The sequence below is a fragment of the Cebus imitator genome, unplaced genomic scaffold (genome assembly GCF_001604975.1).
Source record: "Cebus imitator isolate Cc_AM_T3 unplaced genomic scaffold, Cebus_imitator-1.0 Scaffold83, whole genome shotgun sequence".
Classification (NCBI taxonomy): Eukaryota; Metazoa; Chordata; class Mammalia; order Primates; family Cebidae; genus Cebus; species Cebus imitator.
In genome coordinates, this window is record NW_016107398.1 from 6,211,981 (window position 1) to 6,234,130 (window position 22,150).

General features: G+C 50.9%; 3 protein-coding genes and 1 long non-coding RNA gene across 6 annotated transcripts in view; 2 read left to right on the forward strand and 2 right to left on the reverse strand.

The window, feature by feature from the left end:
- Nucleotides 1-905, forward strand: part of CHURC1 (churchill domain containing 1) — a 32,111-nt gene extending 31,206 nt beyond the window's left edge. For all 3 annotated transcript variants that reach the window (XR_005201160.1, XR_005201158.1, XM_037740457.1), the window contains one exon: nucleotides 816-905. Coding sequence is in view for 1 of the 3 variants with exons in the window: in XM_037740457.1 (XP_037596385.1) it covers nucleotides 816-857 (42 nt within the window). In the remaining 2 variants the exon portion in view is untranslated. The remainder of the gene's footprint in view (nucleotides 1-815) is intronic.
- The window catches only part of GPX2 (glutathione peroxidase 2), a 4,735-nt gene extending 3,148 nt beyond the window's left edge, over nucleotides 1-1,587 (reverse strand). The window contains exon 1 of the mRNA XM_017534006.2: nucleotides 1,096-1,587. Coding sequence (XP_017389495.1) covers nucleotides 1,096-1,317 — 222 coding nt within the window. The 5' untranslated portion in view covers nucleotides 1,318-1,587. The remainder of the gene's footprint in view (nucleotides 1-1,095) is intronic.
- Nucleotides 1,588-4,439: 2,852 nt separating this feature from the next.
- Nucleotides 4,440-22,150, reverse strand: part of RAB15 (RAB15, member RAS oncogene family) — a 27,300-nt gene continuing 9,589 nt past the window's right edge. The window contains exons 2-7 of the mRNA XM_017534005.1: nucleotides 11,083-11,143; nucleotides 10,186-10,246; nucleotides 9,654-9,731; nucleotides 8,887-8,976; nucleotides 7,247-7,312; nucleotides 4,440-7,092 (exon numbers count right to left, since the gene is read on the reverse strand). Of these exons, the coding sequence (XP_017389494.1) occupies nucleotides 6,934-7,092; nucleotides 7,247-7,312; nucleotides 8,887-8,976; nucleotides 9,654-9,731; nucleotides 10,186-10,246; nucleotides 11,083-11,143 (515 nt within the window). The 3' untranslated portion in view covers nucleotides 4,440-6,933. The remainder of the gene's footprint in view (nucleotides 7,093-7,246; nucleotides 7,313-8,886; nucleotides 8,977-9,653; nucleotides 9,732-10,185; nucleotides 10,247-11,082; nucleotides 11,144-22,150) is intronic.
- Nucleotides 6,994-22,150, forward strand: part of LOC108308254 — a 21,583-nt gene continuing 6,426 nt past the window's right edge. Inside the window, exons 1-2 of the long non-coding RNA XR_001826848.2 lie at nucleotides 6,994-7,112; nucleotides 17,178-17,245. This is a non-coding gene — a long non-coding RNA (uncharacterized LOC108308254). The remainder of the gene's footprint in view (nucleotides 7,113-17,177; nucleotides 17,246-22,150) is intronic.

Below are 22,150 nucleotides of genomic sequence, written 5' to 3' on the forward strand. Positions count from 1 at the left end.
AAAAAAAAAAAAAAAAATCAGACCGGGCACAGTGGCTCATCCTTGTAATCCCAGCACTTTGGGAGGGCGAGGCAGGCAGATCACGAAGTCAGAAGTTCAAGACCAGCCTGTCCAATATGGTGAAACCCCATTTCTACTAAAAAATACAAAAATTAGCCAGGCATGGTGGTACATGCTTGTAGTTCCAGCTACATAGGAGGCTGTGGCAGGAGAATCGCTTGAGCCTGGGAGGCGGAGGTTGCAGTGAGCCAAGATTGTGCTACTGCACTCCAGCCTGGGCAAGAGTAAGACTCCATCTCAAAAAGGAAAATCATAAGTGAAAATAGAAGAATCCCTAAAAGAGAACTCGAGGTGTGTGGACCAAAGAGCTATAACAACTTGATCCATTAATCAGAAATAGAGGTGACTGTGATGCCCAGAGGAGGCCCATGCATGTTGCAAACCTTTCTCTTTCCCGCTTGTTCTCTTCCCACTTAGCTAATTTCAACCAACAAAAATAATCTTCAATTTAAATAATCAGTTTGCTTGCATTTGCATAGTACTTTATATTTTTCAAGTTACTTTTGTGTATTCTATCCCTTAAACACCGTAACAATCCTATGAGCTAAGTGGCATTATCCCCAGTTTACAAATGAGGAAACTAAACCGAAAAATCAGGCACCCTTTGTGAGGGCACAGAGCCATTAAATAGCAAAACCGAGTCCAGCTAGAGCTAAGGTCTCTTGAGGCTGTCCAGTGCTTGTTTGATTCTTGGCCTCTCATTTCCTCCACTCATTTATTCAACAAATATTTAGTGAGTGCTTTCTGTGCCCTAGGCACTGAAGACACAGTGGAGAGAAACACAGACCTGGTTCTAGCCCTCATGGAGTAATATAGTAGGAAGACAATAGAAGATAAAAACCACACAGCCTCAGCATTTAATCTGAAAAAATATACACCTCCCCTTAGTATGTCACGTGCACCTAAAGAACTAGCTTAACAAAATACACCCCATGATTCCAGACACTCCAACACAGTCATTCAGCCTCTCCCTTTATCCCCTTTGAGCTACACCGATCCAACACCTTTGGTGCATTATAAGGAAGGACCCCTCACCTGATGTCCAAATTGGTTGCAAGGGAAGCCAAGGACCACCAGACGCCGGGGAAAGCGGCATTGCAGCTCGTTGAGCTGGGTGAAGTCCCGGGTGGTTGTGCCTCACAGCGAAGCCACATTCTCAATCAGCACGGCCCTCCCCCGAAACGTATTGAAATCTACCTTCTCCCCATCCAGGCTGATGGCACTGAGGTCGTAGAAGGACTTGGCAATGAAAGCCATGGTGAAGTGCAGAGTGAGCCCCGCAGAGAGGCCTGAGCCCACTTATGAATCTATCCGAGGGGTAGGGGGGAAGGAGGAGGGGGGAAGGAGGAGCCGGGAAGGAGGACAGAAAGGATCTAACAATGGAGCTTTGAGCGTCCCCAGGATGACTTAGCAAAAACAGGCCCCACCTGTAAGTACTGTTTGAACAAGGAGGTTGCTCCTCCTATTAACAGACTGAACAAAGCCGCCTCCCCGCCCCACCCTGCTGCAACCTGGGAAGAGCAAATTTGTTATCTTTGAACAGATGTGAATAATTCACTACTTACAGGAAACCAGAGCCCAAAAGGTCGAATGGGGAGGGGAAAAAAGGGAGGGAGAGATGCAGGATTGACTCGTACCTGCTCCATCAAGTTGTTCTCACTTGACACAGACATTTATTGAATGCCTGCCAAGTGTCAATCTCAGAATTGTGAGAGGGCAGGGTCTGCGGAGATCTGAAAGACAGGAGGAGAATTGAGGCTCTTGCCCACCTGACTCAGAGGACAACTGAAATATACATATTCCTGTTCATGTTCTCTTTGTTGCTTTCCTCCAGGACAAAATCAAAGGGACCCTTAGGAGAGTGTGTCATATTCTAGGGGGAGAAAATGGCTCTCGGTGTCCTAGCTTTTGCCAGGCTGAGGAGACAAAGTGTTTACCTTGAAAAGTCAGTGCGTGGTGCCACTTGTCCTGGAGAACATACCTGCCCCTGCCCCTGCACTGTACCATCTCCTATATTATATCCTCCACCTCCACCTGACCCCCAGCCCCCAAGTCGTGAGGATCAGTCTTTGCTTGGAGAATGGTGAAGAGGAGTCACAGAACAGGTGGGTAAACTTAGTGGATGAACTGCACCTACCTCCCTCTCAGACAGAGGTTCGGTCCCCAAGACTTTTCAGAGCGGGCTTGTGCTGGTCATCTTCCCACAGAAGAAAGTGTGGAGGGAGTTGAAGTTGCTGTGGTTCCAGACGCAGACAGGCCACCCTGATGCTTTCAACAGGACCCATACAGTGCATCGCAGGATGTCTGCTAAGGGCCATCTCAGAGACCCACCCCTGGAAGCCACTGAAACTGAAAAGCCCCTAAGCCACTTCATTCTTTGAAGCACCCACCAACTCAACAAATTACTTTTTTAAAAATGCCTTGATTTCTTCATCAGCAAAACTAGCAATGGGGCTTGACCTAGCTTTGAGATTTTACAGTGAAATTTCAATAACAAAGCAAATGTTTACTAGAGTGTTTTCACAGAGGCACATCCATTGGGAACTGTCTCCTTGAACAAAGAATAAGCAAGTCTGGGGAGCAGCTGGTCTTGAGAATCTGATTTGTTGAGATGAGATGAAGCAGCTACTCACCAAGGAGCGCAGAGCTGCCTTGCAGCTTTTCCATGGCTGTTCAAGTACACAAGGACCATGTGTCTCAGCTGGCTCCTCCCTAAAAACAATTTTCCATTACTTAAGTGGGTAGAAGGAGTGACAGGAAGCGTAGGGTGAAGTGTGTCCCCTGCTGAAGCCGGGTGGAGTTCCTAGAAGCAACCAGTGAGTCCCCACCAAGCCACTGAGTTGCAAGTCCTGGGCACTGACAGTGGGCAAAATTTTAACTTGCCAGATTTATGTGGATACCTAGAGCTTCCCCCTAGCACTCTTTGGGCCTCCAGAGACACCTCTTATTCTCAGTTCTTTTGCAAACCTTATTCAAGAAGGTCATAGAAGTTCCTGAGCTGCGGGGGTTCCCTCTTCATTAGGTACATGCCATCCCTTTTCTCCTGGTGTGACCTTGGACCCTTCAGACTCTCCTGGGGTTTTCACCTTTCCTAATGGAATACAATTGGTGAGGCTCTCCTAAAATATCTTTGTCTCCAGGTTTCCCTCAGACTGGCCTCGCTTTCCAAAAGCTTACAACTCCTGGCCTGCACTAGGCAGCGTGTGATTCTCGTGGCTTTCTGCGGGACAGTGCTAACTCTGGACACAGCACCGGCTTAGGCAGAAGGCCTATGTTGCTGGTTCTCAATTCTGACTGCAAATGAGAATTGTTTATAGGGACTTTCCTGGAGATGCCAAAGCTTTGCCCTCCAGTGATTCCAATTCAGTGGTTTCTAGCCACAATTATGCCACTGTTACTTGAGACCCTTAGGTACATCTTTAAGCTCTTTTTATTGAGACAAGCTCTCTCTGTCACCCAGGCTGGAGTGCAATGGTGCAGCTGTGGCCTCAACCTTCTGGGCTCAGGTGATCCACTGGCCTCAACCTCACAAGCCACCACACTCAGATAATTTTTTTTCTAGAGACAAGGTGTCACTATGTTGCTCGGGCTGGTCCCAAACTCCTGGGCTCAAGCAGTCCTCCTGCCTCAGCCTCCCAGGGTGTTGGGATTATAGGCATGAGCCACTGCACCTGGCAAAATCTTTAAGTTCTCTGAGCACCTGCTTCCTTGCCTGTGGGACATGGATAAGTAACCACCCTCCCTATCTCACATGGTGATGGTTAGGGTCAGAAGAGTTGATCTATCACCAGTGCTCTGTAAGTATAGTGAAGACCTTAAGACTACTGTTACCCTCCATTGTCCTACTCCTTTCTTCATTCAGTCCTTATCCCCAATATTCTCCACCTCCATCAACTCCATATCCCAGAGTATGAAATACCTGCCCAGTCCTAAGATCCCAGTCTGCCTCTGCTACCCCGAGGTATCCAATCACAAACCTGAAAGATTATCCAGTCCCTCCTCAAAGCCTTTAGGAAGACCTGTTCCAGATCTACCCAAACAGATGAGACCCATTTGACTTTAAAACCTGCTCAGACACAGACATTTGGCATCCTCTCAATAACAGTGTTTCATCTTATTTCTGCAGCGTGAGCTCAATGCAGGGCAATGGGGCTTTGCATTGGGCCTCCCTGCAGGTGGCGCTAGGGAAGGTACAGAAGGGAAGACAATGTTTGCTGCTTCCGTGGTCACTCTACTGCAGGTGCCTTGCTTCTGAAGCTGCTTCTGCCAGCAATGCCTCTCTCCCTCCCATATCACTGCCAGGGTCTGATGTCACCCACCTCCCTAGTCCCAGTGTGATGTGAAACCTACCCCCAGGGACTCATCCAGACAGCCACACCTGTGGTTTGAAATAGTCTTTATTTTGTAAACATCTGTGTTTAAAATAGATGAACCCTGCTTACAATTCATATATGGACCCAAGACACAGTACACGAAGTTCACCCGTCACAGGGAGATAGTGGGGGCTCAGGAGCAAGTGGCGTGCCTGGGGCTGGGTGGAGTCTCAAGACAGCAGGTGCAGAGGTGGTGACGAGTAAACAGGCCAGCAAAGACTGCTCAACAGTCTGGGCCTCAAGACAGGCCTCAGGCCACCAGAAGTTTAAGGTGAGCATGGCTGCACCCTAAAATCTGAATTCTCCTTCTGCTCCCATACCTTTTCCCAGCCATGGCCCTGTGGATAGGGCTTATCAGTCTATAGAATCCCGATTCCATGTTTTTCCTTCCAGAACCCCTAGGGTACAGTACAAATATAGTCCTTCTTTCCTGAGGGGGCTAGGAGAGACAGACAATGAATGGCACCCTGCCTGATCTTCAGGGAATGCTGCAATACTGGCCCACAAGTTGGAGCCACTGCCCAATATAACTTCTTAAGTCCCTGGCTGAAGACAGACTGAGGGCTGACATCCCCCACCTCCCTAGTCCTAGTGTGATGTGACGTAGGTCTTGATACGCAAGGAGTCCATCCTCAAGGAAGCAACTCCAGCCATAGTCACAGCTTCCTCCTAGAGTCAGCTCTGTTTCTCATTAGCCAGTGATTTATAACTCCTGCTCTCCTTTGCTTTCCACTATCTAATCTATACCCCGTCCCTAAGTCCTGAGCCACATTCTCCTGCTGTTTCCTGGTTTGGTGGTGCTACCCCCACCCCTTTTTGGAGGAATAAGGAAGTGGGGTTCTTATCCTTCACGTGTGTGTGTCCTTAGTTGATTAAATGCTCAGTACCTAGTTCTTTGTTTTGGTGGCAGCCACGCAATGCAGCTAATGTGTGGCTTAAGAACGACCTTCTTCCTAGGCCTTGACCACCTTGGGAAGGTGGGGAGGAACCCCAGTAGGGCTGGTAAATTACTTGTTCCTTCTTTAAAGGGCCTCTACAAGCTACTCTTGGGCCATATGGGGTTAAAGAAACTTCCTGAACATAGCACTCTGGAGGAGGGAGTCCTCTTCCCTCCACCTGTAGCCACAGTGTGGTTGGCAAACCCTCAAGCCTATCAGGAGCTAGAAGGCAAGATGAGTGCTTGAAGGCTGAAAAGAACAGCACCAAGCGTTCTACCCAGGGCATTCCTTCTCTCTTCTTTTGAAGGCTTCGCCCTTCTCCCATAAACTCTGGGTCCCAGGAGAAGCTTGATTGCTGAAGGCTGGGCTTAGTCCTCTGCCTGGGAGTCTGAGGAAACAAACGCTCTTCTTACCTAAGAAATGTAAGAGGGGGCCCAGAGGCCCTGCTGCTGCTACGTTCCCCTCTGCCGTGCAAACTGCTATCCCTGGCCAGCTCTTCCTTGCTCTTAACCTGATACATAGGAGCTAGTCCTTCATTTCCAAATGCTCTCCTTTCTGGCATGCATGGTTGGCCTGACAGTGTCACTGACCCCAGGACGCTCCTTGCCCCTGGGGTACCCACAGACCTTGGTCCACACCTTTAAATTCAGGAGCCAGGTGGAGAGAGATTGTGTTCATGCTGCATGGGAGGTAGAGAATGGAGGTGACTTTGTATCCCTGCCACCCCTCATTTTGTTTCCTTCTCTGAAGCATCTGCCTCCGAGCTCAGTTCCCCGAAAAGGCAGGTGGGCAGCCAAGCAAGGGCAAAGCTCTGGCGGGGGAGTAGGAGGAGGTAGGGCGGCCCCAGGCTCGAGGACTTCCCAGTTGCCGATTCCTTCCTGTCTCGATGCTCCACTCTCTCAGGTCGCTGGGGAGGCAGGCCCATGGCACATGAGGGACAGTGGGGAGGGGAGGAGGAAGCAGCACCCTGTAGCCTTTGGTCCACCCACGAGGCAGGGTGGGGGGTTCTTCCTGGATCCAAGGGTGGAACTGCCCCACGAGCCTGGGTCCATCCCCTCAGACAGGTTGGGAAGGAAGGAAGGAGCGAGCTGCAGCAGCTGCCACACAGCAAGACACATGGGGAGGGGGGTGAGGGGCTTTGATACGAAACACACTGGAGGGGAGGGGTCAGAGAGAGAGAAGTGGGGGAGAGAGGAGAAGCAGAGAGGACACATGATGCGCGGAGAAAGGAGGAGCGGAAAGTGGCCTGGACTCCAGCCTCAGCTGTTGTCTGGGGGTGCGGGGTGGTGAGCCGGTGCTTGCGGCATGTGGTGGGGTCGTAGCGGGCCTTGGCTGGGGAAACAGGCTGAAGACCACTCCAGAGTGGACGGGCTGAGGGCAGGGGCTGCTTGAGATGACAGTAGAGCCGCTCTTAGGGCCAGGCAGGGGGAATAGCGGCTACTGATACTCAGCAGGGTCATCACACGAGAGGACAGTGGCAGAGCAAAGCCCCGGCTCCCCTGTCTGCCCACGGGCCTCCTGAGGGAAGAGGGGTGTCATGTGGGGTGCCCCACACAGGACTCTCAGCACCAGCAGCTTTTCGAAGAGTTCGCTGGGCCCTCAGGTTTGCCCTCCTCCTCCTCCAGCTCTGCCAATGCCAACTCGTTGCTGGCACGCATCCGGAGGCCTTCCAGCTCCTTCCTGTGGGCCTGCAGCACCAGCTCCGTCAGACGCGTGAACGACTGGAAACCAAAGGGCACAGGTTAGTCCAGCGTCTCCTCCTCTCCCCTGGCAACCCTGCAGCTGCCCAAGGGGTAAGGCCTCTCTTCTGGCTCCTTCTCCCACCTCTGCTGGACTCAGCCCGAGAGTGTGGGTGCCCGGTTGCCAGGCTCTCACCTCTTTAATGTTGAGGTTGGTGCAGGCACTTGTTTCGTAGAAGTCCATGCCATACTCCTTCGCCAGCTGCAAGAGAAGGACACTTCTGAAAGAGAATCAGTAAGGCAAGGGAGGGGCCCACACAAGCAGGCACAGACATCTGCCACTGCACGAACAACCGTGCTGTTGTGATGATTGCTCAGAAGAGACAATTTCTCAGATGGGACTGGGAGCTCCAAGACAGGGTAGCAGCCAATGGGGGAAGATCCTCCACTCATACACTTCTCCGTTCTTCCAGCTGCCACCCACACCCCCCAATGCAAAATCATATATCAGGAGACAAAGACACCATACATTGTGGCAGGTGGCATCCTCATAAAAAACATGGGCTCTGGAGTCCCACAGCCCCAGACCTGAATACCAGCACTGCCACTGATGGCTAGCTGTGCAATCTTGGGGAAGTTGTTCATTCTCTGTAAGCCCCAGCTTCATCTTCTGTTAAAGAGACTGAGAGTGTCTACCATTCATGGTTGTGGGATGATTAAATGGGTCGTACACCTAAAAACACTTGCCTTAGCACAGTGCCACACATAGTGTGCTCGATAAATGCTATCCTAGTAAGCATTTCCTCTACTTTCAAATTTGCCAATGACCATGTCTGATTTTTGATACCAAACAATCAATTTAATTTTAAGTGCTAATGGAACACTACTGACTGAGGAGAGAGGGAAAAACCCTTGAGGTCTATGGACTGGGTGGACAACTTGTCTCAGAAATACCAATCTTAGCTGGGCACGGTGGCTCATGCCTGTAATCCCAGTACTTCGGGAGACCAAGGCAGGTGGATCACCTGAGATTAGGAGTTCGAGACCAGCCTGGCCAATATGGCAAAACCCTACCTCTACTAAAGATACAAAAAAATTAGCCAGGTGTGGTGGCATGCACCTATAATCTCAGCTATTTGGGAGGCTGAGGCAGGGGAATTGCTTAAACTTGGGAGGTGGAGGTTGCAGTGAGCCGAGATGGCACCACTGCACTCTAGCCTGGGTGACAGAGCGAGACTCCATCTCAAAAAAAAAAAAAGAAAAGAAAAAAAGTAAAAGTATGACCAATCTTTCTTTCGGCGCTCTGGGAGGATGGTCTCCCTTCATGCTTGGACATTCCCTCAGTGCCATCCTCCTATCCCTTCTGCCCCCATGGCTTCTCCAACTGTGGCTCTTAGTCTCCTCATTTGACTCCCTGTCTCTTTCCTGGGTAAGAAGGACAGGAATGTGGGGTGGGCTGGGAGATCATTTCCTGACTGTAACATGGTAGTTGCCCTGGATGCCGTCAGAGAAGAAGTTGACAACTTTAAGTCCTTCATCACTAACACGGGGATGATCTCTTAAGCAGAGGGCAATCCTGCATGTGGGGACCTAGGACCTGGATCTGGGAGAGTTGCTGCCCATGAGGTCTTTGTTTCTGGATGGACCCCAAATCACTGTCCTAAAGCCCACAGAGCAAGCCTTCTGAGGATGGCCGCTCCCCCAGAGCCTTGGGGTACTGGGGATGTGTGGGAGGACCTGCCACTGGGGAACACAGCCCTGGGTCCCCGTACTTGGGACTGGCCCTGAAGGCCCAGCAGAGGACCCGGGGTGGACTTGCCTGTTCCTTCCACTTACCTGCTGCCCTTGCTCTCTTCCCACCTGCCGTTTCTGCTCCTCGTCGGCCTTATTCCCGATAAGGATCTTCTGGACACCTTCTGGTGCATACTAGGGACAAAGGATGGGCAGAACGGCCAGTGAGTGCTGCCCTCCCCCCCATTTTCCCCACATAAGTCTGCACTGCCTCCAGCCCACTACCTACTCCAGAGCCCCAGGGACAGGGTGGGCTGACTGGATGCAGATGCCAGGCTCCGCCAAGTGCCATGCCTGACCTCAAGGATATCATGGGGACAGCTCAGGGTAGAAGACACTCTAAGACTGGTGCTTCCTTGGGTTAGACTACTGGTATCAGAGCTTGAAAGGACATTGGATGTAAGTCCAGCCCTCATTCTACAGGAACTGGGGACTCAGAAGATTCAAATGGCTGGCCCAAGGCTCCACAGCTACTGTGCAGAGCCAGGACTAGATCTCCATCCTGCAACTCTACCTGGTCCCAATTTCAGGAAAAAAGCTGCTCACAGGGCAGACTTGGAACTAACTCATTTCTGGAGAAGACACAGCCATGGAGGCCTAGGAGGGTATGGAGAGTGAGGGCATGGCAGCCTCGCCTTCTTCTCCATGTCTTACTCACCCAGAGGTCTTCCTCCAGGGCTGTGGAAGGCAAGGGTTCCTGGAAGCATTTGCTCGCCCACCCTGAGAGCTCCGGCCCTCCCATCTGGTCCTCGCCTTGCCTTCCCCGGTGGGGCACCCTCTCCCCACCCCAGCAGTGAGGTAGCATCTCCTACCTCGTCCACGTCACTGACCCACTTCATGATGTGCTGGTAAGAGCGCTCGCTGCTAATGTCGTAGACCAAAAATATCCCCTGAGAGAGAGAAATAGAGAGATGGAGGCGGTGAGGCACACAGAGATGCAGTCATGGGGCCAAAAGGGGCTGTGGAACCTTAAAGGTTGGGTCCCACTCTCCCCTCTCCCTGCTCAGCATCCAGAAATGTCTCCTCTCTCAGACCCACTACTGCTGCCTCCCAGGCCCATCACATAACTCTAGAGAAGGAAGGCACCACACGCTTTGACCCAAATCTTTGACCCAGGATGGATGGTGGAAGTCAGGGGTAAGGGTGGGGGCCTGCCTGTAGCGAGTGAGCCATGAACAACGGACAGATGGATGGACGATCAGTGAACAGTTGAAAGACTGCCCTGTGCTCCCTCAAGCAGGCGATCTGTGTTTAGGGGATCTGTGGCACAGACATCTCAAATACCCAGAGCTGCGAGTGTGGGTGGCAGCTTCTCACTTTGAAACCCTGAACGTGGTGGCTTACCTGGGCCCGCCGATAGTACTGCTTTGTGATGGTCTGGTATCTCTCCTGCCCTGCGGTGTCCCTGCAGGAGAAAGCCAGTCTCTCAGAGAAGCAGGGACCATGGGAGCAGACAGGGAGGGGAAGAGCAGAGCTGGGAGACCCTGTACCCTTGCAGGAAAAACCAGGGGCTGCAGGGTGAAAAACCAGGGGTGTTTGGATCCAGCAGTCAGAGGCCTGGTGGTCTGTGCTGGTGCTGACCAAGCCTGTAGGGCCTTGGCCCCTCCTGCCAACTGCCCTACTGGCAGACACCAGAAGCCACAGCCAGAACAGGCCTTGGACAGCTCTTTGGCATCTGGCCACTATGGCCAGATTTGGTTGTATGAGAGTTGATCGGGGGATGCTGCTACACCCCCAGCCCCTTTGAGACCTCTGAAGGCAGTGCCCATACTACTGTGGAATTGAGAGGGAGCTCTAAACCCTGGCAAAGGGAGTGCTTCTCTCAGGCAGAGAGCCACAGTGACACCCTCTGCTACTTGGGAAAACTGTACCATGCTGCCCCAAGGAACTCTGTTGGGGTCTCACCCTAAATGATGAGGTGTGTAGCCTCCCTCCTTCCAATCTTAACACAGTGTGGCACAGCCCAAGGGCAAAGCCTAATTCTGAGGCAGATTCACAATGGTTAGTGTGCTAATTCCTGCCCTTTGGTGCTTGTAGTCAATCCCATGAAGTTTCTTAGAGATTGGAGATTAGGCTCATAGGAAGAGATGGGCTTCTGAGACTTCTCTTCTCTCCATCACAGAGGTGGCCAGTTATCTGCTAGGTGAAGCCTAGGGATTTTACACATGACAGTGGCAGCTAAAGAGCAGCCCAAGGTCCTCTCCTCCTAAATCTGCCTCCTCTTCCTCCTCCCCAACTCACCAAATCTGTATCCGCACTTTGATGCCGTCTACCTCTATGGTCTTCATCTTGAAGTCAACCCCTGGAGAAAGGAAGAAAGCAAGAAAGTTAGAGAGGGTGCCCACTGAGAAATGAACAAGGCCCAGGTAATCACACTTGAAAGGTTTCCTTTCGGTTTAATTTGACAAACGGATGAAGTAAGGTAAAGGCCTTCTTTAAGCAGAAACTGATCCTAAGGAAGTATCTGAAGCTTTGAAAGGGGCTTTCCTTCCTCCCTGAGCTGAAAGTTGCCAAAAGTAAAGGGCCTGGAGGACCCAGGAGGAGACAGAGTGAATCTGGGGAAATCTACTTCATCACTGCCTTACTCAAAAGACTTAAAACATGTCTCGTTCTAGTCATGTGTGAAGTCTTCCTATTTATACTTCTGGAGAGAACGCTGCATTTATCCTTCCTGAAATTCTAATCTCTAGGAATAGCAACCCACATTATTTGTCTACTTTCTTCCCCCTCTCTCTGGCTTGTTAATAACTGGAAGGGGTCATAGTGTCGGACCATGGAGAGAGGAGGGCTGTTCCAACACATAATTGTACCTAAAGCCTCAGCACCCAGCGAAGGCCCACCAAAAAGAAGGCCTCATGCATCTCAGTTGCTGACTCACCCGTTTGCCCTAGGAGGCGTGATTGATGAGGAGGAGCATAGGCTTTGGCATCAGGCCTGAGCTTATCTCCTCACTCTGGCCACTCAAAGCTCACTGCTATGACATCAGGCACCTTGCCTCACAGCCTCAATTTCCGCCTCAGTAAATGTCTTCATCAGATATTACCAATATCTCAGAGGGTTGCTGAGGGGAGATGTCTTCATCAGACAATTCAGCTGCAGCTGTCATGAGCTAGGGTAGGGCTGGGTTAATGCAGGTGCTTGTGACTGTCAGAGGACCTGATGAAAAGGCAGTAGCATGGCGTGTCACTGAGGGAGGGAGAAGCAGCACAGAGCTCCCACGCTCCTCCAGCCCGTGGTTGGAGGAGCTAAGCTACCACAAGACGCAGGAAACACAAGGGATTTGGCAAACCCGTCCAGGGCAGAAACACATTGGAGAAATTTGCAGCAAGAGAAGTCAGCACCACCAGCAGCAGCCAGCTTGCCTCTGAGTGACAACAGAGAGATGAGGGGAGATGTTTTGCTCATTGTGCCTCTCCCCACCCCTAACTGTACCCAGCCACTGTGCCAGTGATTCAAGAGCTATGTCTGGTAGGCTAATTAAGCTTCCATCTTTGTGTACTCCCTGGAGCAAGGTCAGAAGTGGGCATGATCAGCCACGGTTTTCAGATGGGAACACGGTGGAGTTCTGAACCGTCTGCCACCAGCGGCACTGCCTGGCCCAGAAGGCCTGAAGGTGCCAGGATCCCCATCACCACTGCCACTCTACGTCAGTTATTTGCCAAATGGGAGACATCTCCTCTTATCCGTGCTGTCCCCAGCTTTCTACAAACAGATTACATTTTGTCTCTTCCTTCCCACCATCGAGACCAATCGTCATTTAATTACAAGAGAAAAAAGATGCAGAATGGGCAACCTGAACTTAATCAAGTTGGTCAGACATGAATCATTTTTCGCCTGCCCAAGCTGATTCATATCCATTGAGCTGTACTTTTCCAAATGGGCAATGCCTGGCAGCCACTCTTCCATGTGTACAGAGAAAGAGTGAAGAGGAGGAGGGAAGAAGGAAGGAAGAAGGAGAGAGGCACCTGGCCTTGGGAGGCAGGAGTGTGCTTATTCCTGCCTGGATCAATGGTTGTCAGGCACCTGTTTCTCCCCAGTACCTGGCATAGAAGGGGATCAAGACATTGTTTCATGATATAGCACCTTCTCCCAAGAAGAATGAGAAATTTTGTCCAATTTGTAATCTACCTGGCTAGTCCTCACATTAGCCTAGCAAACCTGGCCAAGGACAGTGGCTTGTGCAAAGCTGTCACAAGGGAGATTGGAAGAGAGGAGGTTTGATTTCCTTTAACCCACAGACATTTACGGGAACTTCCTATGTGCCCTGCACCGTGCTCAGTGCAGACAGAGCAGTGAAAAAGACACGGCCCCTGCCCTGAGAGAACCTAGTGGGAAGGCAACGAGGGCTCAGAAAGGTCAGAGGCTAGGCTGGGTCAGCACAGCACGTGCAGATTCCAACACAGGTTTGTCTATGCCAGAGCCCACGCTGCCCCTTGTGCTGGTTCTTAGAGGAGAGAGAGAAGAGTCATGGGTAGTTGGCCAGGCATGGAAGCCCTAACTCTGTGGTGCTTGAGAAGGGCTTTGCTAAGAGAGGAACTTCCAATATTTTTTTGAGATGGAGTCTCACTCTGTTGCCCAGGCTGGAGTGCAGTGGCGCAATCTCGGCTCACTGCAATCTCCGCCTCCTGGGTTCAAGCGATTCTCCTCCCTCAGCCTCCCAAGTAGCTGGGACTACGGGCGCACACCACCACACCCAGCTAATTTTTGTATTTTTAGTAGAGATGGGGTTTCACCATGTTGGCCTTGATCTCCTGACCTCGTGATCCGCCCACCTTGGCCTCCCAAAGTGCTGGGATTACAGGCATGAGCCACTGCACCCGGCCTATGTTAAGGTACATTTTTCCCTGTGAGAGAAGAGGGGATGGAGGGAGAGGTGAAAGCAGGCAACTGTCCAAGAGACAGGACTGACAAAGAGATGGGAAATTCCATCAGAAGGGAGGCTAGGCAGTGACTCCTGACCTCCTTCCTCACTTCTTAGCTAGGTGGCTGGGGACCAATGCTGGGGAATTCTGGGGCTCACAGGACTCCCTGGTCTCACCCACACCCCACCATCTTGCAACCTAGGTCTCACTGGCCACCTGGGAACATTTGTTTTATTTGCCTTTTGGCTATCCGTGTGCATTAACACATGATAGAAGAAACAGGAGGGGGTGGGGAGTTGGGGAGAGATAGCATGGGGAAAAATGCCAGATATAGGTGAAGGGGAGGAAGGCAGCAAATCACACTGCCATGTGTGTACCTATGCAACTATCTTGCATGTTCTTCAAATGTACCCCAAAACCTAAAATGCAATAAAAAAAAGAAAAAAAAAGCAGAGTAAGTCTATGTCTTCTGAAGGAGTTTCCTTCCTCCCTCCCCACCATGCACCCTTTTTTAAACTTAAAAATGTTACCAGCCCAAGGATCTTCCAGAGGAATCTATTCCTTCCGCGCTCTGTTCCCACACAGCGTGGGCCTTCCACTGTGCCCACCTACCAGTCAGGCCCTGGCCCCAGTAACCCATCGTGGCTCCTTCCCTCTCCTTGTGTGGCTGTTGGTTTTTTCCACTGCTGAGCACTGCAGGACAAAGTCAACACGCTGGCCTTATTTAGGCCTCTCCAGGCGGAGGCTTTCTCACCCTGGCCAGCCCTCGCAGCTGCTTAGCAAACTGCTCATTCACATATGTGTTCACCTATCACTGTCCTCCCACTGGAGGCTTCAGGTCCAGGGCACCCCCTCGCCACCCCTGTGCTCTCAGCAGGATACCTTCTCCACTGTTTTATGGCCCAGATGAATGCCTTTCCTCTGAAGCCACCTCCTCTTTTCAGATTTCCCTCTGTTCTCTCTGCCTTCCCTCAGGGAAAAGTCCTCTATCCACATCTCACCTCATTTTGGTCCTCATCAGCCCCAGCTGGGTACACACCCAGAGAGTCGGCCCTTGTTGCATCGTTAGTATCCATGGGAAGAAGAGAGATTCTCCATCTGCCTGCAGTGGTTTCACATTCTGGCTCCTCTAAAGTAGCATTTCTCAAACTTCCAGGTGTACAAGAATCACCCAGCGATTGAGTTAAAATGCAGATTATGATCTGGTAGGCGTGGTGCAAGGCCTGAGATGCCGCAGGAAGCTCCCAGGTGAAGCTGATGCTGCTGTCCACATATCACTTAAGTAGCAAGCTGTTCTCGAAGCGTGTCCCTAGACCCGCAGCATCAGTATCACCTGGGACTTGTTAGAAATGCAGATTCTGGCCCCACGCAGTGGCTCATGCCAGTAATCCCAGTATCTTGGGAGGCTGAGCCAGGTGGATCACCTGAGGTCAGGGGTTCGAGGCCAGCATGGCCAACATGGCAAAAACCTGTCTCTAGTAAAAATACAAAAATTAGCTGGGGGTGGTGGCAGTCACCTGTAATCCCAGCTACTCAGGAAGGAGGTGGGGGGGCGTGGGGCTGAGGCCAGAGAATCTTTTTAACCTGGGAGGCGGAGGCTACAGTGAGCTGAGATTGTGCCAGCCTGGGCAACAGAGGAAGACTCCGTCTAAAAACAAAAACAAAAACACATGAAATGCCAATTCTTGGGCATTATAGAATCAGGCCCTCTAGGTGTAGGGCCCAGCAACCAGTTTCAATAAGCTCTCCTAGTGATTCTCACACATGCATAAGTTTGAGAACATTTGAACAAAAGCTTTGCACCTGAAGTGTCAAGAGAGGCAGCACAAGAGTTCTGTTTCTCAAGGTGTGCTTTGCAGAGCCTCAGCTTCAGAATCATGGGTTGATATTTAAAAAACCAAAAACAATGACCTTGACTTGCCTAGACCTACTGAATCATAATTTTAGAGTGAGGCCCAGAAACCTGTATTTTTAACAGCACTGTGGGTGATATTAGAAGACGGTTCAAGAGCTATATATGTCGTGGAAGAGACATCCATTGGCCTGGAGTCAGAAACAGCTCGTCCAAATCCTGGGTTTGGCACTTGCCTTGTAACTTCAGGCAAGTCTTAACTCCTAGCTTCAATTTTCTTTTTTTTTTTTTGAGATGGAATCTCAGTTTGTTGCCAGGGATGGAGTGTAGTGGTACAATCATAGCTCCCTGCAGCCTCCATCCTCCCACCTCAGCCTCACCTGGGACTTGTTAGAAATGCAAATTCTGGCCCCAGGTGGGACCCAAGCAATCCTCCCACCTCAAATCTCTTAGTAGCTGGGACTACAAGCATGCACCACCATGCCCAGCTAATTTTTTTTTTTTTATTTTTTGTAGAGATGAGGTCTCCCTATACTGCGTAGACTAGTCCTGAACTCCTGGGCTCAAGTGATCCTCCCACCTCGCCTTCCCACAGTGCTGGGATTACAGGCATGAACCTCTGCACCAGGCCAATTTTCCTATGTGTGGCAGGAGAATACCTCTCGCTTCCCAAGGGCTGTGGTGGGATAATTAAACAATATCTGTGAAGCACTGGCCCTGGTAGTTTTCTCACTCCCACCCTCCCTCTGCCAAATAAAGGCTTCCTGGGGAGCAGTCAGGAAAACCAGCCCAGAGAACCCTGAAGGGATTATAAAGTCCCTGCTATCCAGCTGCCCTTGCTAGCCAAGGGACTACAGTATCAGCAGCATCAGAGAGTGAGAAATGCATTCTCAGGACTCGCCCAGCCCTACTCAATATAGTGCTTGTCTTTATAGCACACCCCTGAGCTATGGAATCCCTCAGCTCTTAAACCAGCCCCATGAAGTAGGCAGGAGTGGGTATGATCATTGTGAGCCACAGGGAGGCCAAGTAACTTACTCATGCTTTCACATCCCACAGCTGAGCCGGACTGCAAAGCTGGTGTCTTAAAACCTATCCACGGTGTCCTTCAGTCTGCCAGGGGCTTCTCAACCCTGGGAGGCTGAGGAATCTTACCGCCTGTTCCCGCACACCCTGGCATACCCAATGCCTTTTCTCTTTTTTCCTGACGGAGTCTTGCTCTGTTGCCTAGGCTGGAGTGCAATGGCGCGATCTCAGGTCACTGCAACCTCCACCTCCCAGGTTCAAGCGATTCTCCTTCCTCAGCCTCCTGAGTAGCTGGGATTACAGGCACGTGCTACCACACCTGGCTAATTTTTTGTATTTTTAGTAGAGATAGGGTTTCACTGACATTATGTGGCGTCTGGAAGTGAGGCAGGGGCACATGAGGAGAAGCCTGCCGCTATAGTCTGAAAGTCTGTTTTCCTCCAAAATTCCCATGTTGAAATTTAACCCGCAGTACAGTGCTGGTGGGAGGTGAGGCCTTTGAGAGGTGACTCAGTCATGATGTTGGAGCCCTCATGAGTAGGATTGATGCCCTTATAAAAGAAACCTGAGGAAGCCTGTTCCCTTTTCTGTCACAGAGCGTCAGGCTTCACCAGACGCTGAATCTGCTGGCACCCCGATCTTGGACTTCCCGTCGTCCCAAACTGTGAGCAATACATTTCTCTTGCTTTCAATTACTCTGCTAAAGGCATTTTGTTACAGCAGCCCTGACTGACTGAGACACTCACCATAGCCTATTTTCAGGGAGGTCCTTGCTCCTTGCCATGGTTCATGATTCCAGTAAGTCCAGATTCATCACACTGACAGTGTCTCTACAAGACAGTCTACTTCCTTTCTTGGGTACAGAAAGAAATAGGGCACAGAAGTGTTAAGGAAGAAGCAAACCACTTCTACACGGCTCCAGGAGAGGCTCTCGGAGATGCTGGGAGCCCCAGGAGAAAGTCAGAAAGATGGGCCCTTTCCCAGCCAGGTGCCCAAAGCACGGAGAGCAACTCATTGTTTTTCCTGGCACATCAGATATGCCCATCATGGTCCCTGCCACACCCGGTGCCACCCAGTGTCCCTTTCTGGCTAGAACAGCGGGGCCCCAAACCTCTGCTTAGGGAAGCAGCGCTGGATGCAGCATGTTCTTTATGGTGAAGCAAGTTTAGACTGGACCATCAATAGGCTTGCTGGTGACCCACAGGGTGACCTGGCCAGCTGAGGCAAGGGAGCTTAGCTAAGCCAGTCAAACCAGCTCGCTCCAGGCAGGGCAGAGGGGACCAATCAGTTGCTAATGAGGGAGCATGAGGCAGACAAACATGCAGAAAGAATTGCTTGAGCCCAGGAGTTCCAGACCAGATGGGCAACAAAGTAAGACCCCATCTCTACAAAAAATTTAAAAAAAAAAATAGGCGTGATGGTGTGCACCTGTGGTCCCAGCTACTTGAGAGGCTGAGGCAGGAGGAGCAGAAAGAAGCAGAGAGGCCTAAAGATGATGAACATGCTGACCGGAGTTGGGGCTGAGGACACTAGATCCTAGCACAGCCACAGGTCCAGATCAGACTCCAAGTTCAGCCCATGGGTATCCACAGACCACGTGCCCCTTTTCTTAGTGACACCTGAGAGCGCCTCAGGATTGGCCACTGCTGCCAAATGGCTCCCCTAAGCTGGTGGGCAAGATGCTTCAACAAAGGGGCTAAAAGAAGGACCCCTAAACCATCTCTCCCTGCTCCTTACTGCCCCGTTTTTGTCTTCTAGCCTCAGCTACACAAAAAGAACCTAAGGGGCAGAGAATATATTTTGTGGCTGACCAAGTATTTGTTTTGTTTGCTTGTTTTTTAAATCTGTCCCCATGCCAGCACAGTGACAGGCATAAGGAAGCAATTCCAAAACAAATTCTAAATAAATAAATCGGCCAAGCACAGTGGCTCACACCTGGTAATACCAACACTTTGGGAGGACAAAGTGGGAGGATTGCTTGAGCCCAGGAGTTTGAAACCACATTGGGCAACAAAGTGAAACCCTGTCTCTACAAAAAATTAAAAACAAACAAAAAAACCAGGTATGATGATGTGCACCTGTGGTCCCAGCTACTTGGGAGGCTGGGGCAGGAGGATCACTTAAGTCTGGGAGGTTGAGGCTGCATTCCAGCCTGAATGACAGAGCAAGACCCAGAGAAAGAAAGAAAAGAAAAGAAAAAGAATTAATTCCATGAGGGGAATACCTGGCATCCCAGAGAGCATAAGAAGGGCTGTGTGCCTGAGGCTTGGCTGGCTATGGTGGCTTATGCCTGTAATCCCAGCACTTTGGGAGGCTGAGGTGGGCAGATCATGATGTCAGGAGTTTGAGACCAGCCTGGCCAACGTGGTGAAACCCTGTCTCTACTAAAAGTACAGAAATTAGCTAGGCATGGTGACGAGTGCCTGTAGTCTAAGCTACATGGGAGGCTGAGGCAGGAGAATAGTTTAAATCCAGGAGTCGGAGGCTGCAGTGAGCCAAGACCATGCCACTGAACTCCAGCCTGGATGAAACGAGAGACTCTGTCTCAAAAAAAATTAAAAAAATAAAAAATAAAAAAATAAGGGCTGTGTGCCTGAGGCTTAAGAGCAGGGAGACATGTCCTGCCACCTGATGCCTCACAGACAAGAAAAGCTCCTCAGTGAGGTGAGGGTGCCATTCAACCATGGCATGAGGCAGCCCCAGACCCCATCCTCTTCCTGCTATGACCCTGGCTGTGTGGTCTCTGCCCCAGCAGCTGCTAGGCCACAACTGGAGCCCTAGAGTGCTGGGATAGCACTGCTGCTAGAGAACTGGGAGGACAGGCAGGGCCCTTCTCTGGGCACCGGGGACAGAGGCAGGACAGAGGGATGCGGCAGGGGAGACACCCGGCACCCACGTGGCTCCTAAGCTAGCTCGCCTGTGTGAGCAAATCGGAAGAACTTAGTGCCCCCTCCCCCGCCCCAGTGCAGCAGTAGAGGTGCTGTGATGCCTACAGAAAGGAGGCAGGGCACATCCAGACTAAAGAACACTCCTTCCCATCAATGTCTGCCTCTCTAGAAAGCCCTAGAAAGCATGGAGGAAGTATGGCTCAAGAAACGGAGTGGCCTGGCCATCAATAGCGCAACTGGGAGGCCAAGTTTGGTTCCAATCCTGCATTTATCACTAATTACCTGCATGGTGTTGAGGAAGCCAGTTAGTCTACCTTTGCCTCAGTTTCCTCACCTGTAAAGTGGGGGTGACAGAATTCTCAGAAAATTTTTCTGAAGATTATGAGGTAAGGTATAAAACCCGTATCACAGGGTCTGGCACACAGAGCTTTATTAAATGTTAGCAGAAGCAGCTGTCAAGCCCCCTTAGGGAAGGATGAGACTAGTGAGCCCAGAGCTGCAGGAGGGCGTATGGGAAGAGCTCTAGGATGTAGAAGGAGGCTTATGTTGGGGAGAGGAAGGAGAGTGGGGCAGAGAGGTGAAGCCCAAGCCAGCACTCGGCTGGAATGTTTCAAGGAAAAGAGGAAATGCCACCCCCTGTAGGGCCCAGATGGCTCCCAGAGTCTGGCTAAATTCTGGCACAGGTAGGGTGTGCCTACTAGCGGGCCAGCACCTCATGGGTTAAGGGCAGGTGCCAGCTTACCTGCCTACCACACATGCTTTAGTGGAAACAGGGCTGCCCATGGGTGCCAAATGTTATCACCACAATCAACCGCAGCCCAAAGGACCAGCAGTGCGACCTGAGCTTTCCATTAGTAATGAGACTCCACAACGAGGAACAACCTAATACACCTGAAACCCAAGGCAGACACCCAATCCTCGGGACCAGGCTGGCTCCAGTTACCAACTGCAGGTCCCAGGAGTGCCCGGCCCCTCCCCCGGCAGGAAACCAGCATGTGCGGGCCATGTGCACCTCCTGTGGGTTGTGGCAGGAGGTCACCTCTAAAGAGGTCACCCTGTGCAACCCTAAAACACCAAAAAAGACCCCATCCACACAGGGATCACAGGAGCTGATGTGGTTTGGCTGTGTCTGCACCCACATCTCGTCTGCTCTGGTGTAGGCAGAGATGAGGGATCAGTGCCTTAGACTAAGGTCAGTGTTGCCTGTTGCTCAGGGTCACGGCTGGTATCAGATGATGACTATCAGCTCAGCCAGGTTGCTGGAGTGACCCTCCAAGGTGACCTCAGCAGCCAGGGCACTCTGGAGTAAGGAATCTCTAGGGCTCGAGCAGTAGGGCCATCCACTCCCTCCAGCCTCATCATCTTAAGGGTCTCAAGCCGGGCATGGTGGCTCACACCTGTAATCCCACCACTTCGGGAGGCCAAGGTGGGAGGATCACTTGAACCCAGGAGTTCAAGATAACTCTGGGCAACATAGTGAGATCACATCTCTACAAAAAATTTAAAAATTGGCTGGGCACGCCTGTAATCCCAGCACTTTGGGAGGCTGAGGTGGGAAGAACACCTGAGGTCAGGAGTTTGAGACCAGCCTGGTCAACATGGCGAAACCCCATCTCTACTAAAACTATAAAAATTAGCTGGGTGTGGTGGCAGGCACCTGTAATCCCAGCTACTCGGGAGGCTGAGGCATGAGAATCACTTGAACCTGGGAAGTGGAGATTGCAGTGAGCCAAGATTGCACCACAGTACTCCAGCCTGGGGGATAGAGTGAGACTCTGTCTCCAAAAAAATAAAAAAATAATAAACAGTCCCAAGAAACCAATATTACCTACAACTTTCCTCGGGGAAGAACAGAAGTCCTCTAGGAAAATGCATTCATTCATTCCTTCATTTATTCATTATTCGAACTGTTATTGAATGCTTCCTATGTGCCAGGAACTAAGCTAGGTACCAGAAGACAAGCTATCAACAGTACAGAAAGATGTTGTCATCAGAGCTTCCACTCTAGTGGGGAAGACCAATACAAGTGATGAATACCTAATTTCAGAGAGCCATATGTGATCAGGAGCAATTGCAGGATAAAGAGTAGAGAGTGAGAAGACCCTTGTTGGCCAGAGGAGACCTTTTAAAGGAGGTAACGCTTGAGCTGAGACCTGAATGACAAGAAGGTACCAGCGGGGAGATCCAAAGAATCAGGCAGAGGAAGCAGCAAAGATCCCGTGGCAGGACACATTTCAGTCACACTCACAGTTCCTTGGAAGAGAACAGGAAGAGGGTCAACAATACTCTCTCCTCTGTTACAAAAGGGGAACTGCAGCAAGGCTCCTCCCTTCTCTCAGGTCTTGTGGGGACCCTCATGGGTGCACTTGCATCTGTACTGTTCACTGCATTTCTTCTAGCATCCAGCTTAGTTCCTGGAACATAGTCAGCATTCAATCGCACTTACACTTGTCTGGAGGCGCGAACCTGAAGAATGCACCAAGAAACCTCTCAAACCCCAGCAAGGCCAACTTCAGAACTCCCTGCTCCTATGTGATCCTGAGATCTCTATACATTGAATAAACAGCATGCGTAAAGCCCACCATCCCTGTGTACATAGTAGGTACACAGTAAGTATACTGAGTAGATAATCAGGATCAGTGTTCTTTGTCCCCCCCGCCTTTTTTTTTTTTTTTTTTTTT